This window comes from Neolamprologus multifasciatus, chromosome 1, assembly GCF_963576455.1.
Source record: "Neolamprologus multifasciatus chromosome 1, fNeoMul1.2, whole genome shotgun sequence".
Classification (NCBI taxonomy): Eukaryota; Metazoa; Chordata; class Actinopteri; order Cichliformes; family Cichlidae; genus Neolamprologus; species Neolamprologus multifasciatus.
Window position 1 is genome coordinate 29,066,664 of NC_140439.1, and position 17,884 is coordinate 29,084,547.

At 40.4% G+C, this 17,884-nt stretch overlaps 1 protein-coding gene across 2 annotated transcripts in view; it reads right to left on the reverse strand.

Annotated features, from left to right (window-relative positions):
- Nucleotides 1–17,884, reverse strand: part of cd276 (CD276 molecule) — a 65,439-nt gene that overhangs the window by 12,924 nt on the left and 34,631 nt on the right. The window contains exons 5-6 of one of the 2 annotated variants that reach the window (XM_085154946.1): nucleotides 8,969–9,106; nucleotides 5,391–5,435 (exon numbers count right to left, since the gene is read on the reverse strand). In XM_085154946.1, the coding sequence (XP_085011072.1) occupies nucleotides 5,391–5,435; nucleotides 8,969–9,106 (183 nt within the window). The remainder of the gene's footprint in view (nucleotides 1–5,390; nucleotides 5,436–8,968; nucleotides 9,107–17,884) is intronic. The other variant, XM_085154954.1, reaches the window with a different exon arrangement.

Here is a 17,884-nt window from a genome sequence, read left to right on the forward strand (position 1 = left end):
CTTTTACTTCTTCATAAAACATTGAAAAGCCCATATCTCAGAAAACACCTAAAATATTTATTTTTGTTAACATCAAGATTTTCTTGCAACTAGCCTTCCACTAAACCTCTTGTTGGTGTCTTGCTAAGTTTGCTGGTCGGTTAATATCACAGAAAGCAGCTCAACCGAACATCATCAAACAAATAAGAAAACCTGATTTTTTTTTTTTTTATCCGCCCCAAAAAAACAACCAATCAAAAAAAATATTACTGCTTATTATCTAATTTTTTACATTGCAAATTAAGATTGATTAAAAACGACTTGCTTACTCAATAGACAAGACGTTAAGGTAATCCATAAAGCGTGGCTGTCCTTGTTTCTGTTTGGAGTCACCATCTTGAAGCCTTAGTCAGTCAGCTGTTTCAAATTATCACAATATCTAAGGTGACAAAGTGAATCTTTAACATGAGTTCAGTAACTGTCATTCTTCTTTCAGTGGTGGTCTTGGCACAAAGTTGCTAAGAGAAGAGTGAGTGAGAAAAGATGGTGGGACTTCCCTCTGTCATCACCTTTACAGGGCTTGCTATTCCCTAACCTTACACCTTCACAGAACCTTGCCTCAGTTAAAAGGGGTCAATAAAACCCTTTTTCAAATTCTGCTTCCTTTTAAAGGAGTATGTCAAATTGTTATTTTCCAATGATTCTTTGTCCGTGAAAGAACTGGGTCACTGACTGGCACTCTCTTTCAGGGCCTTGTTGCTAAGGCCTGACTCCTTGGAGTCCAGGCTTATGGAGACAGGGTAGTGCACACAAACTGAAGTCAGGTTCTGACAGGAGTTGCACTTGCATGACTGCGGCCTTCTCTAAATAGCACATCATGCTCAGATTACTGAACACATTTCTGAGCGGAGGTAAGGGATGAAGGCAGCTAGAACTGTATGCACTGCACGTATCTGCATGTGAATGGGCACTGGTGTAAACCACTGCTTCTGTCTGTGTGCTGCGGGTGTGTTCCTTTGCTTCTGACTGTGTGTTTGTGTGTGAAAAGGTTGCTGCTGGCTTTAGCCCCTAGAAATACATCCAGAATTTGAGCTCCACTGTTTGTTAAACATTATTTGCCTCTGCTGTAAAGGCAACAAAGGGATTCTATCCCACTGCAAATGAATGAGTCCAGGTCTCTAGTTATCGCTGGTTATTGTTCCAATCAGGCTGGCTTTGAAAGGGGAGGCGCGCTTTCCTTTGGACAGCTCATTAAGATAACACACAAACGTGGCTCCCCATCATCCTGGGTTTATTAAAGTGGGCCTCATTTCAGCTCCTTTGTCTTATGCAAGAACCTCTGCCTTTGTCAGCGCAATTGGAGCCAGATGGCAAAACAAAGCTGGCTGTCTGGATTGCTTAGAGAGCTATCGCTGAAGACAGAGCCATTAGCTTGACTTCACAAGCTCACCGCCTACTATGTCCACCTGGATCAACCAGGTGTGCAGACGATGACGAGAAGCAGTAAGACCAAGGGTGGCCTCAAGTTGTGCTCTTGTCACTGCAATACATGCATGCATACTACAGTCTCTCGACTCTGCTATCCTTTACTCAGGCCCTTTGGCTAAAGCTGAGCTATTAAGTCTCGCTAGTTGCGGGATGGCTGACCCTGCTCCTGGCTGCACAGATCTCTGAAACATTCATGAGAGAGGCAGTAGAGAATAAAAGCCACTGTCCCTCTTCACTCAAAGACTCTCCTTCACCTCTCAGCTTATTAAAATCACATGGTATTAGACTTGGGTGTTCACAGAAAGGCTAAATAATTCAATCAGAATAAAGAAGGAGTCAAATGAATAACTCTAATGACATTAACGCTTGAGGGAGAACTGCTCAGGGCTGTGAGGGGTAGTTACTGAGGCTAGGCAGCCAGAAGAAACTTGCTCTGCTTGCTAATGGCAAAATTAATTCTGAACTCAGAAGGTCATATTAATACTAAGCAAAATATCACAGCACTCTATTCAAGGGAAAAAAAGGCAAACATGACAGTATTTTTCTTTTCATTCACTAGCACACTAGAAAAGGCAAGGATAAATACTGAAGAAACCTGCACCTCTGGTTCAATGTGATGGTACATCTCGAAAGTTTACTAATTAACACGACATGTAAACAAGTCTGAAGTTTTACAGTGTTTGTGCCACTACTTCTTCCCACTTCTCAGACTCTAATTTCAACGGTACTTTACATTTACTGCTAATGAGCAAATATTAACATAACATGCTAATATGCTAAACTAAGACAGTGAAGATCCTCAATACAAGGAGGAAAGAAAGAAAGTGCAGCAACAATCATGTCACTGTGGTCTCTAGAAATAGTAGAAAATTACTCTTGTACCACTCTGTATTTTCACTGCTGTCAGTGCTGAACTTTACATGATTTGTATAGAAAGCAGTGAGTGCAAAAAAAGAAGAAAGAAAAGATTCTGTGGACACAGACAGTGTTACATTGCAAATAAGTCTTTTTTTTTTAATTGTCTAATTTTTGTCACCGTTTCTGGTTTTGATTGGTGCTTACTGTCCTGCATTGTTAATTAATATATTTGAGTTAATTTCTATTGTCCAAAGTTTTGAATTTCTGATTTGATCTTTTTATAAGTTTTATAAGTGTTTTAAATCCTTTTTTCATTGGTATTCTAGTATGCTGACCTATAGTTACCATGGTATATTGCCATGGTAACCGCCTACTGACCTATCAGTTCTCCAGAAAATAGCGTCAACATTCCTGAAAGATCCCTTGGACCTCTGCGGGGTGAGAAGGTTTTTGCATTTCCGTCATGAGTATCATTCGTGAATATCAGGAATGGTTTATAAAATTTGAAGATTTAGAAAATGTATAAATTCTGTTCTACTTGATATTAATCTGCTGCTAAATCTCTTTTAAACTGCTGGAGTTGTACCTACTAGAAAACAGGACACATGCCAAGAATCCAGGTTCGAAATTCATTTTATTTTGATCTGTATTTAAATTAAAGTGATTTCCACATTTCCTTACTTAGGGCTAGTAATCTTTAATGTTTAAATGTATCCCATTTAAAGTTTCAAAGCTCTAATGTGCAGATGTCATGCTAGAAATAAACAGTAACATAGAGAACGCACTCAGCAATAAAAGGATTACGTTGAATTATCGAGTCAACTGAGTTGATAGCTAGCTTCGTGTGACCGCTTACCCCGACTGCAAATGTTAGCATAAGTACATTTGGATAATGTATATTTGTTTAACCCTTCTGTGTAACCCGTAAGCTTAATTTAGGCATCTGCTGGATATCTATGTGCTAATTTATGTAGTATCTGGAAACTCCTTTTATCGGTACACCGCAGCCTTCGTGGTATGTGTCGACCCAACTTGTAGAATAATTCCTGCATTAGTGTGCGATGTCCTGCCGTTTATCCCTCGTGTTTTCTGGTACCTCCCAGCTCTTCAGTTTTTGGTTTTGTTTTGATTTTCTGTGTCATGTTTCTATTTTGATAAACCTTGATAAAGCTTGTCCTTCCTATTCTGCCTTGTTCTGCATTTGAGTCCTCCACTTCCACACTGCAATCCACACAGCTACATTGTGACATTTTTAGTATATTGGCATCAGTGCTGTGCAAGAACACACTATTCACATTTTCAGTAAAAGGTGTTTGCAGTTAAAGAATGTGACATGAGTTTCAGAATACACGGGTGCTCTGAAGTGCCTGCGCCGCCTGTGATGGACTGTAAACAATAATAGAGAAATGCATGACTACTGCTGGCTTCAGTTCCAACAACATAGCTACCAGCAGTAGTGCTGAGGCCAATCTATGTGAAGATTTGAGGGCAAATATTCTGACTGAAAACTCTCACATTTCAGTCAGATCATCAGCTAAACTGGCAATCACTTTGAAACAACACTGACGAGCCTGTATTGGGTGACTGATGACAACAGGAAATAATTACCAATGAAAATGAGCCAACAGCTAAACAAGTTTCTATACAGCTGTTTTACATTTGTAATCTTTAACTTTATGACGCAATGCGGTAAAGTCGTAAAACACACAAATGCATGTTTTCTCTAGACTTGTGAAAGTAAGGTGTGTGTGTGATTCTATAGTGGTAAACAGTAACTGTTTTTATTTGGTAAATGGTAGTGTAAGACAATGTTCTACTGGAAAAGAAGACCTCAGAGCACCTTATTTAAACAATTGCAAGAAGTTTATGTTTTTTATTCTTTTGACACATCTGCTTGCAAGCTGATTAGCATTTCAATTGCAAGCATGTTATTATCATATTAGCATGCATCTTTCTCTGCCTTAGTACTACCCAAAACAACTGCTAGTGTGTGTGTGTAGATGGTACAGCTCTGACCAGCTCCTATTCCATGAAAAATTCTAAATAATAAGTAAACGTCTTTAGGCTATTGGCCCATTGGATACATTTAAAGAAATAGTGGCGTGGAGACTGCTAGAAGTGTGTATTTATTTTGCTAGACATCATAAAATTCAAGGCAACTTATTTCAAGTGACAACAATATGCCCAACACATTTCAGCCAGGATTCAATTGCAAAATCAATTTGCCTTGATAAAAAGGATAATTTAAATGCAGGACACGGCAGCACTATTGTTGGCATTTTGAGAAACTTGAAACTTGTGGAACTTGTTACCATTAAATTTACAGACAAGATAAATTTTACTTTTATAGCTGTAGCTTTGGGGGGTATGTATAATGTAAAACAGCTTGTTGGCATCGCTAAATTAGTGTGCCCGTCTCCCTCTCCCTGCCTCAAACACTTACACACACAGACGTACACACACACACACACACAGTGGAAGAGTTATGCCACCGGGTTGCTTTTTGAATGGATTTGATGCTTGGAGCTGGTCTTGTTTCTCACACGCACTCATGCTTCATCAGCGCTCACTCACACTTCAGTAAACAAACTTAACATTCAGTTACTTGTGCTGTTGAGTCCCTACAAACCTGACACCTGCACTTCGTGTTAAAGAAGCTAGACTAAACTGTGGGGGATTTTTGCATTATTTAATATTTTTGCAACTTGAAAGCCCTGCACTGTAAGTAAAGAAAACCCATATGTCAGGAAAACATACGCTTCTAGATCAAACCACATATCCAAAGTGTTGCATTTGTAAAGAATTGATTGCCTTGTTTACCAGCTTGGCTGGGTTGACTAATCCAATTAATACGGAACTAATTCTTTCTTTTTTTTGCTACCTTGCCTGGTACTGACAGTGTTTGCATGCATGTATGCATGATTACATATAAAGTATTTAAACATATTTAAACATTTTGATACAAGCTAAAAGATGTCAAGCTTTAAAAAAAAGCTATTTTCAACCACATCTCTTCTCTGACCATTTGAAAAGCTGAAACTTGACCAGGTGTGTATTTGGCTGACCTGTCTTTGACTCCTCTTCTTCTTCCAGCACCTTGGCTTCTTCAGCTGTGGGAAGACAGAGGAGCCATTATCAGTGGAAGCAACAGTACAAAGGCAGGCGCACAATGTAGTCACTTCATCATAAGCCTGTGGTGAGCTGATCCTTCCCAGCTCAAAGGACACGCTGTGATGACAGAGCTATATGACGATGACGTTCCAAACAATAGTACCCCCACTACATCACACGCAAGCGCGCACACAGACACACACACAAAGAGTCATATCTACCCCTTAACCTCCTATCCAGCTCTCTCACAAAGACAGTAATCACATTAGGCTTTAGCTGTGGGCTCTCTGAAAACCACTGTCAATGGAGTTAGGGAGCCCGGTGATGACTGTCACACTTTATACACATGTGGCATACGTGTGTACACACACACACACACACACACACACACACACACACACACACACACACACACACACACACACACACACACACACACACACACACACAGGCTAAAAATAGCCTGGGACAGAGCATCCGAGCACCAGATATGAATTCTGTGACACCATTCTCACTGCAATCAGACTCAAGATCCACTCTTTAGCGTGTGATACATGAGATTAAACTGCTGGTTGAACAAAACTAAATGTCAAGGAAACACAATTCAGATGTTTATATTCCAGCGCATTTGCCTGACTTCCCCGGACTCTGACAGCAGGGACTATAATCCTCTAGGGAAATTAAGCAAAATCCGTATTATTACAGCAGCAGAACGTGTTGAGTTTCCAGATTCAAACAGCCTGTATCTAAGTCTTCCCACACCATATTCCTTAGTTTATCCTCCACTGTGTTATGATGTATTTGGAAACGTATTACACTCATTGACACATGTGCCATATATTATCACATATTTTCGTTAATCGGACCAGGTTTGGGCTTAAAGCTGAGTTGAAGATTTTGGGAAGGGTTTAGTGCCCTCAGCAGACATATTTTTAGCAACTTTAAACTAAAAAAGCAATATAATCCATAATGTTACCACATGAGCCTGTTTAAATTCATGTCTTTATTCAGCACCTCCAAGTTTGACCAGTCCTAAAAAATGGAAGCAGTCGAAATACCTTGAGGGACAAGACTTTGATACGAGAGTAAGGTCCGTTTAAAAGCCACCTTAACGTAAGGGTGAAGACGAGGCCAACCACAGAGAAGGGGTGAAAACTGTCTCCCTTGGACACTGAATGTTACAATTTTATACCCCTACTGGCAGTATTCCAAATGCGTGGGGGTAACAAAGAGGGCGGCTATGGCTTAAGTGCAAAAGCTGTCCGAAAACACATAAAAGTAGAAAGAGTCAGGGGACAGAGATTGCTGTTCATTGAAGCTAGTAGAATGTTAATGTTCCTCTTCAACCTGCCATCTGTCCCTGTGCTTCTGAATTTCTTTAAATACTGCTGTGCCATCATGAATGATTCACATGTAAGCAAAAGAGAAAGGCCACAGTTAGAACCCTATAGTACTAGAAATACACTCATTAGTGGCTTAATTAATTCATTCTTGGACCCTAGAAGCAGCAGAGGCTTATTCTTATAAACCCTTTGTGCATATTAAAACACACAAGACTTAATGGCAGCTGCGTTTTGTGCTGGTAGGGTTTTAAATCTCCCTTTGAAAATGAGTGCCGGATGACAAAAATCAAGCTATTTTGCCCATTTAAAAAAAATAACCATTTTGCTAGTATTTTGGTAAGAGATTTAACGAACGCCTGTTTTAATGTGCTTTTTACATACACCTGGAACAAAATAATTTTGTTATTTCAAAAGCTTGAAAGCTTTTTGGCATGGGGTATTCCTGTTTTTTGTGCCCAACCGTTAACCCCAGTAAAACATGTGCACCACTGTGCTACAGCCCCACAGGGAAAACACTGACTCCCTTCTGACTTTCATCTCTCACACGGGGGAGCTCTGTCCCGTGTCCCTTACAGATGATCCCAAGTGTAGGCTTGATTAAATCACACGCTTATGTGAATGTAAATTATGCTTTAGAGAAATGGATCAGTGGCCCCTGCTAGCATATCTCAGACACATAGTCATAGTAATTATGTAAGGAGGCCAAAGAGAAGTATGAATGAAAAATACAATACGGGAGAGGGCCGAGCCGTGCTGGCGTTGAGGCAACTCTGCCTCTGGAAGGGAGCTTTCACTTCCAGCTGCAATACCACAAGCAGCTCAGCTCTGTTATGATACATATTCTAGTGCCCCACATACATTATGACAGGGAAGAAAAATGACTTGCTCACTTCTCCACTTTTACTGACCCTTCCACCCTCGATACCCAGACACAGTGAAAAGGAGTGTCAACTTCAATCTGACCATATCCGGGAATACCATTAAAAGATAAGACAACCACAATTAAGTTGCATATCCCTGCTTCCTATTCTCCCCACAGCTCTGGATATATGCGTACCAATCCTATTTTAAGCCACTCAACATCTGTATTCACAGAGTATCACTTTATCAGGAGTATAAAACTTTGCATGATATGTGAATAAGTCAGCATTCCCATTTTTCAGATCGGTGCTCGGAAAAATACATTTTAATAAGGTGGGCAGTGGATGACCACACAATCAATCCTGCCTTCAGTGGTAGGGCTGCAGGCGAGACAAACAGATCATCTTCCAGCCCACTGAAGAAAGGGGTCCCACAACCCCTAGGAGGCCTTTGCCCGTGGGAGGAACTGCATTATATTTTTCTCTTTCCATTTCATTTCATTTCATATGTTCCATGGAGCTATTTACTCTGAGTCTGTGTCACTTCCATATTTATTTTTAAACCTCTGGGCCTTGGTGCAGACACTGGCTGACCTTTATTTAAATGTCTCCTCCACTCTGAGCAGATCTCATTACAGCAGAGCTGGTGGCTTTGCACTATCTATCTCATTTCAAAACTTTTTCTCTGTGCACTTGCGGCGATCCTTGGCTATTCCGCAACGCTAATTACCAGAGCCTAGTAATGATGTTCCTCTCAGCTGAAGATATGTGTCCCACCATCCGAGATCCTGCCTATATGCATTAACCAGAACTCCCTCTGGATTCTCACAGTTCCTTGAGCAGTTAACATCTCATCTCTGCTTTCTCCTCTATCTCTCTCACTCTCATTGTGCCTCCCACGTGATCTAGGCGACACATTGGAGTACTGGATCATCCACCGGGCCAATATGTGAAGAGTTTAATGAATCATCCAACATTTTAATGAAGGCCCTGAGAAGGCTTGAAAATGCTTGAGAGCACCACTGGTTAACATCCATTATTCAGTAAGCCCTTGGATTATGTATGTAGTAGGCAAACATAGTCCAAAAACTAAAATATCAAAATAGATGACATAATATCATGACTTTATTTTATTTTTTGTGGGGGATAAAAGCTGCCACTGCTCTAAGATTAATATTTCATATTTCCTAATAAAAGCAAGGCAGCCTTAAAACCTTCTTTTATCCAACCTTGAGGACTCAACACAGAATTTGAAGAGGTCATCACCCATGAAATGTGAGAATATACACTGGTGTTGCATGTGCACAGCCATCTCTCCATTTCCCCCACCTTCTCTCTTGGCCTCCTCGCAGCTCTCCTTGATCTTCCTGCGGCAGACAGCAGCCAGGGCAATGAGCAGCACCAGCAGACATACAGCCAGGCCAACAGTTACCCACAGAGCCACCGGAGGGAACGCAATGTTCTGACCTGAAGCAGAAAGGGCAGAGGGAGAAAGAGCCTCATTATTCACTCTTGCAGTGCTAAAATAAGAGTGCAACTGTCACTGCTGTATCCATCACTATTATCGTGCTATTTGACAATTTTGCTGTTAGAGTTCCTTGCCATAAAGAATCTGAATTACCAAGCCTGCAGAAGTACTAAAGCAAAACATGATGACACAGATGATGATTAGTGCCATCATCATCAACACTGTCACACTGACTCCACATTAGGTTTGACTTTCAGAAACACTGGGACTGTCAGAGAAAATAGATATTACTGGGAAAATTTGCTTGATGTGAACAGTAAGAGCTTCTTTACTACTGTCCAATTAAGACACTTGAGCCTTTCAATTGAGCCCAGATGGCAGATAGTTTACCAGTCACACAAGACTGTGTTGTCGTTTCAAACAGCACTGGCACCGCTTTCAGAGGTTGCTGGCACTAACTATCCCACTCCCTACCTTCTGCTACACATTGGTCAGATGTGACAAGTTTTGATGATTTCAATACTCTATAACTTCCTGATGTACCCAGTCAATGACTAGTTCTGAGTTTTGAGATGTACAACAAGCCAGAAGATTCTCAATTGTAGTTGCCAAAATTTAGTTCATGTTTGTTTTGGGTTTTTTTGCTATACATATGCCCATACGTTAAATACAGGTTTGTAACCATAAAATGCTTTCACTTCACATCACTTTTCAGAAATTATCCATCAAAATTGGTGACAGTATCCTGGCTAACTAGAAACTGATGAGGACAAATAAAAAACTGGTCAACGGGACAACAAAAAGATATCAGACACAGCCAAATTTCCCTGGGGTATTCAAACTGAACAGAGGGAGAAGGAAACAGCAGAGCCACTAAATAGCTGCGAGCCTGGCTGTAGCACAAACAAGCCTCCTTCAGAGAATGCCCACTCGGGGCTAAAAAAAAAAAAAAGAAAGAAAGAAAGAAAACAAATGCTGAAAAAATGACTGGCATTGGACAAATGCAACAGTGAAGCATGTGTAAAGACTTGGCATCAGAAATGAAGACAGGCAAGCTAAAATATAAACCAGCCAAGATGGAAGGCTAATACTGGCATTTAATCTCCGAAGGAAATCCATTAAAAAAGTAAACACCAAAACAAAACAAAACAAAACAAAACAAAAAAAACATTATCCTGTAAAACAAGTGTACTTGATATTAAAAAATAGATTCATTTGATATGGCAACATTATTTGGTCAGTTTGCTGGCTTACTATATTATTAGATGGAGTGGTGTGGCATTTATTGTACAAAAATGACTCCTAATGACTTCAGGAAAGAGGCCAGTTAACGTTTTACAATAACTGGAGGGATTTCTTTAAGTCTGTACACATATTCATCCTTTAACTCTTTTGTGAATGCCACGCTCACATCAAATTCTCAGTTTGTACAACATTTTGGTTTACAGACAAAAAAACCCCTGCAAAATGACTATTCACCTTCACTGTGAACATATTAGCATGCTGATGTTAGCATCTAACACGGTGCACCGCTTCACTTACAGCCTGCTTTGTTATTTCTGCTCGACTTCAAAATTTTTTTTAAAAAAGATTCACGCTTTGATATCATTCTAAATTAAGAGAGCAGAATTGCATACAAAAACGTATGTTAAGATTATACTGTAATGTTAAGGTTGCCATGGCCTGTTTAGCTGTTTATATCCATTTCAAGAGTGTCTCTCAATACAAAAAGCATTATAAAGACTCCTTGGTGCTGCAACTGCAGAGCAGAATAAAGAACGAAATGTCAGAGAAAGGATAAAATCTGGAAAGTCAATCTTGTCATTATGATGAAGCTGTGTAAGCCTCCCCAGGCTAGCCATGAGTGATGATGCTGTGGACCGCTGTCCACTGAGCCCTTCGCTCTGCTATATTTAAAGAATGACCATCTGAAAGCCACTTCATACCAGGAACAAACACATGTATGAAAGAACTAATCGTACAAGAGCTGTTCACGTGTCGTGATTGCAAAAAAAAGGTAACAAACGTGTCTAGCTTTTTGTGGCGAGTAAAGAAGGTGCAGTGCTCTTTGTTTCCATGGTCTCTCATTCGCTTTTTATTCTCATACCTTCCCCACCATGCTTTTCCTCCCTCTAGGCAGGCTGATAAAGACAAATGCCATAGTCGGCTATCATTGCAACGCTGGGGCCCAAAGGGCTGCAGGATCATATTTTTCTTTTTCTCTTGTTTGATGATGTGATTTTGTTTTCTTCAGAAATAGATTTGTCTCTAATGGCTCTGTTTACCTATCCTCTCTTTCCCCTTTTTCCCTACTCCCTCTGTGCAAGGGTAAGGATGGAGTGCTCTGGGCTGCACTGTCACATTACCTGGAGCCTGCAGACAGAGGACAAACTTAACTGATACACTTGGCATTTTCTCAATGCTGTTAATGTGTAGCACTAATCAGAATACACACTTAAAATGTTGTCTGTTAGAAAAATCAATTATAAATTTCAAGCCAACTTTGTACTCAACACTGTTGGAAGTGTAATGTGTGCCTAACATTAAGCTGATTTGATTTGATAGAGACAGACAATGATAATAACAGACCTAAATGCCAAACTCTCATCAGGGTTCCTTGTCTGTATTTATTATCCTTCCACGCTTGCTGATGCCAACACAAAGTGTTGCGTTACCAGTAAACATGAAATGAATATTATGTGCACTGTGGGCACATATGAAATCATGTTATCTACAGAGTAGATCTTTTTTTGTTGTCATATTGGCACATAAAGAACTGGAAGCACAGTAACAATCTAGATACTTTTAGCGTATTTAAACTTTGCAGCATTTATGAATTTGGTCTTGCGTAACAGTAATACATTTTATCCTGAAATAATATTTAGTCTTCTAAAAATGACATTTAGCATACTTCATATATGAAAGGAGATCAACAGAAATCTCATTTTGAATTCTGAGGAATTTTCTTGCTTGTGGCATGTGATTCCAAACAAGCAGCCACTGTTTACTCGTTTATTAGATATTTCTGTCTTGTGATGTGGCCACTAAGAAGGGACATAATCCACAGCTCATGTAGAGATCACATATTTTGTGTACATTACTGACAAACAGATTGTGAGGACATGGCAGTAGTAACCAGTGCAATATCATAGCTTACTGATTATGTTGTGACTTTACTCAAAGTGTTGGTGTGACGCTATATATATGAAAAATATAAGGCAGGTGCAGAAGCTATAAAGCGGTCATTTTTTCTTACGCTGCACATGGATATAACACACTATGTTGTTTCCTTGCAGATTTTTTATGAGCATAATCAAATTTCTCAAAAAAAAAGTGCCATATGGAAGGTTGCTACAATTATACCATCAATCAATTTTTGTAGCATTTTTATATGTTATAACAACCACACCTAACCCAGGGCTTATCCTGAAGTAATACTTATTATACAAGGGGGTGCATCACCGTAGGTGTTTTGTGGACTGTAGAAGATCACAGGAGCCTACTAAGATAAAAATAGATATTTAATGGGGGCAGGTAAGAGAATGATAAAATACCACCTCCATATGGAGCCTCTAACATAGGGCGCAACGCCAGGGAGAAAAGAGGCTCCCTTAGTCTCTAGAAGACACTATAGAGGACTTGCAAGGGCCCAGCTTAGGTATTGTTTGGGCTTCAGTAAAAGATTTGCAGGCATTTTTACAAGCCTGAGTGTTTTCTCTCCAGCACCTCTGGAGGAATAAAGTGCTCCTAAGACTCCCTTGCCTGTCATCTTGGTTCTGCAACGTGAAGGCGGTCGAGATCAAAGCTGCTTTCTCTCCAACTGTCACCCTAGTTTTACCTTCCTAGAAGACACCTTGCCTCTTAAGCTGGGACCAAAGGAGAATAATGTCTCTTGACGGAAGGATGGCTTCAGGCTAAAAAGAGCCTCAAGGCTCATTGTAGACAAGCTGGACGGATGAGGAAGAGGAGAGGAAGAGTCAATTAGGTTTTTCTTTCATTGTCAGGATGAACAACTTGGCCTTTTCCTGGCTGGTTGTGAAGATGGAGGTAGAGAGAAAGGGCACCTGTTACAGAGGAGAATTGATCACAGAAGAGCAAGCTGGACTAGGGGCTAGCCCAAGGGTTGAGCAGCAGCAGAGCCCAGCCCTGCTAGAGGGCCTATACAGCCCTGGAGACCACAGAGGCATAGCTAAGCCCAGTACTAGAAACAGGCTTATATAGTTTTCTAACAATGAGTCATAAGGTAGAGATAAAGACATTTATTCTGACAATACAGTAAGAGCGGGAAGACAAAGTAAAGTGAATGAGATATAAAACTCAATGAGACAAAACAGGAGCTCAGAATTAAATCATATTCACCGTAAACTAGTGAAGTGATTGATATATATACACACTACCTCAGAAAGTGCAAATAGATGCACAGGCATTGACGATTTCAACTTTTTTCATGCACTTTCTGCGTAACACAACATGACCACGGAAGAAAAGATTGGCAGAAACAATAACAACTGTGCTAATGGAAAGATGGCCTCAGTGTCAGAGGACACGGATTAATCAGAATGGAAAAACATGAGCATGAATATTAGGATTACATTGAACGAATGACTTTGAATTTGTTTCAGCTTCAGTTTCAATTATGAGCCTTTATTATCAACCTCGAAGGTGTCCATCAAAACCCCAGAACCCTCCCCATTCAGCCCCAGCTTGAAAAGCTTGTGACCGCACAGGCACACCAGCTGTTCTTGCAATATTTCTAGGAACACCTCTCCTCACCAAGAGAGGACAAGGAGCTGACTTGTAGAGGGAAAACTTGGCAAACTGAGATGGATGGCGACAGGTTTTTGTCCTGTCAGCATCTTCGCTTGGAGCCTTTGCTCTTTTTTGCATTTCAATAAATAGCTTTTCAGTGAGATGCTACCTCACTGTCATATTGGCATGCAGAGAGGCAATGTGCTCATCTCTAGGACGACCTAGCGCCCATTTACTTACACAATTTGTCTGACATTATTGCCCTTCCCCTGACGCTATGGGTTTGAGGCAAGCGGGAGTGTATGATGTGCAGACGTGCACATTAAAACAAAATAATGGCTCTGCATTTATAGGAATAAAGATTCTAACAGCCCTCTTTTTTTTCTCAGCGGGAGAACTATAAAAGCCATCTGGTGGTGGTGCAGAAAGTAGTGGAAAGTATGCAGGAGAGCAAGGTGGATGAGTTAGTGAGTCAGTGAAGGTTGAAGCGATGGGGGTAAGCGGGGGAGTGACCAAGTGACCTGAGTAGGTGAAAAAAACAATTGGATGAATTAGTTTTTGCTTCATAAGCAAGCAGAGACTGAGGCTGTGACTGCGTGAATGCTGGACTGGGCTTGAATCACAATGAACTCTGTGGTATTAGTCTACTCTCAACTTGTAAGCTATCTCTCAGACATGTCAGGCTGCTTCTGACCTTTCTCCAGTGGAAGGTTGGCTCAAAGTGTGGAGGTAGTCTGCCTATAATGCAGTGCTATGGATTTAGAATGATGAGATGGTGTGCTAAGGTTACCACCCTCATAAAATGAGTCAGACTTTAATCTGATTGATCCACAGGTGAATATTCCCTGCCACTCAACAGTCGCACAGCACAGAGAGGTTACAATGAGACATGGAGATGGAGTGTACTTGAGTTTCGTTTGGCAGGTCAAACCCAGAGATGGATTTCAATGACCGCAGCTTTTGCATATGAAACAAAACAGTGTAGCAGTATGAATGAAAAACTAAATGAATAGTATGAATTCACCTTTTTTCCCTCTCTTTGTGTTTATACACCACTCTGCATTTCCACAGTGTGTCTTTTGTCTCATCTCCCTCCCCTCGCCCCCTACTTGCCACAGCAGATGGCTGCCCCTCCCTCAGCCTGGTTCTGCCAGAGATTTCTTCCTGTTAAAAGGGAATTTTTCCTTCCTACTGTCACCAAGTGCTTGCTCATGGGGGGTTGTCTGATTGTTGGGGTTTTCTCTGTATTAATATAGGTAGGGTCTTTACCTTACAATATAAGGTGCCTTGCAGCAACTTGTTGTGATTTGGTGCTATATAAATAAAACTGACTTTATACTGAGTATAAAAGATGGATATAGCAACTGTAACATGACCCATTGGTTTCTAAAGTCATGTTTTGAAGCCTCAAACAATTCTGTATCAAAATCTCGGTTGCAAAAGGGTGGAGCTGATAACGAAGAGGGGGCTCTGACTGTAAATCTGCATGCTGATTGGCTAATAGGTTTTGGCAGACAACTTATTAGCCAATGCGGATAAAACTATTCAATTTGAAGCATAGTGCGAGACAGATTTATTAACGTTTTTATTCAATGTGACCACGAAAGATTCACTAACCCATGAACTCATGACTAGTGTTTGCAGAAAACTGTTTTCTGAAAGACTTCCATAATGCCAGAAGTCTTTTTGCAACCATAGCTATTGCCATCTGGTGGCCTTCAGACAGAATGAAAATTGTTAGGCTGAACTAGCTTCATTTTTGTGACCCAGAAGCGATATCCATGTTTTATACCGTTGGTCTGTGGGTTGTATGGAAAACAAGGTTAGCCAAAGAATCAAAATGAACTTAGTCAGCATCTTGGCAACATTGTAATTGCTGTAGTAAACACTTAAGCTTGCGCAGGCGACTTAAGTCTTTAGTTAGATGGGCTAACTTTATACAGTTCTGTTTTTAAGTAAAAAAAACAAACAAAACACAAACCAAAACAAACAACTCTAAGCACAGAGCAACATGACATGCATTTAAAAAAAATGGCAATAACATATAAACAAAAGGGGAAAAAGGTAGATTCATAACTGTTAGAATTTTTTTGAGTTTTACCACAGTACACATAGCCAAAAGTACAATGAATGTTACTGAACTGTCTGATGGGAAAAGCATAGGGAAACTAAGTCACAAGTATTTACAAAGAAATGATTTCAAGTCTTGCTCATATATGCCAGGGGCAAGGTTAGCGTGAATTTTCTCATCTTTACAGCTGAAGGTAATCCCATACCCAGTAGAGGGGCTAATTAACTGGATATACAGCTCAGAGCCAACTGCACGGCTGTCGTGTTAGTAATGCAGAGGGTACGTTACAGACAGAGAGGTGCGAGGATGTGTAATAGCTCTGTGCTGGCATATATAAACAATGGCCTGGGGTAGAGGTGCGCAGTATAACCAGAATAAACTTCATAACAGTAAAGACACTATCTGATGTGGATTTGGATACACTTATTTGTTCTGGTGCAGAATGGAATTTAAATGTCACATCAAAGAGCACAGTGAGCATCTTAAATGGCTTACTGGATGTTAACCAGTAAGCATACACTTGCATTTTACAATAAAAAAAATGAACATTTGCATGCAAAGAAAATGGTGGGTGAAGAAACAGATTCAGACGGCTTAATAGAGAGACGCAAACCATGAGGTAGCATGTCAGTAAGTGTGTGGGATGTTTGAGAATGTGACCCAGCTTTGACATGAACAACCCTTGCACTGGTGTAAAAAGAAAAAACACAAGACATAAGACACTGCTGACCGAGTCCCTGTCCTAATGATAAGACAAGTCAGCCATGGAAGGACATGGTGAAAAAACAGGATTCATGGTACATGAAACACACTTGCAAGCCTTTTACCCAAAATGAAATCCCAAGCCAGAGGTTCTGTGAAGCACACTGCATGGATATAAACACACGCACACACTCTACTGGCTACAGGATGCGATGAGCTCTTAATTTTAACCAGCATGGAGCTAACCTCCACAACTACTGTAAACTAGAACAACGTTTAATGTGATGATAAGTTAAACTTTAGCTAAAAAAAATCTTTCCACCGAGACGATTTCGGATGAGGCTTCAGCAAAAAGTAGATGGATCAAGTGAAAAGTTAACCGCATCTCTCAGGTCCATGGCTAGATTTACCTAGTGTCCAGCTAACAGTTCTTAAGGGATTACCTCATTAATACTATTTTATGTCTATCAAACTGAGTTATCTTTGGCATTTTGGTGGAGTTGACTATGAAAATGGGAACAAATGTGTTTTTTCGACATGCTCCCAGTAACAAAGTTCCTAGAAATATAATTTAAAATAAGTGTGTTATCCGTTACGTGTAAACATAACAGCGTTAAGTTAGGTGCATTTTGTATGCTTGAACAATTACCCTATGGATCATTAAGTCCTTTAACAAACAAACAAACAAAAACAAATTCCTTTGAAAATGGTCAAGTTCAAGGACTGGACTAAAAATCAGTGAAAAAGCAGTCAATGCCCTTGAGAGCAAGAAATGAGAGGGGGCTCAAGACTTTTGCACATTACGGCACTATAATAAAAATTGTAATATAGTGTGCAGCCTTAGCATAGCAGAGGAACAAAAGCGTGTGAACACTGTCTCACAAACGGCCTTCCCATGTCATCTCATACGGGCCAGGCTAACGCTCTTCTCAGCATTTCCTGTCTGCCTGTCTGCCCCGCTGGGGCCTCAATTAAAAACTCCTCTGATGTCTAGTAACTGACAGAGAGTCCATCACTTCCGCACATCCCTCTCCTCTGAGAGTGGCATTAAGATGTTGGAGGCAGAGTGGACTATTGATTTCTTTTCTTTTTTTCGGGGTGGGGGTGGGGGGCTTCATTTCTTCACAAGGCCATCTTCACGATTCAGTCCCTGAGTGTCAGTGCAATAATCAGGTTACAATGTTGTCTTGACTAAATTTTTAATTAGCTATAAAACAATCACTGTCTCTGAAGATGGTGAGAATGTGTAGGAGAT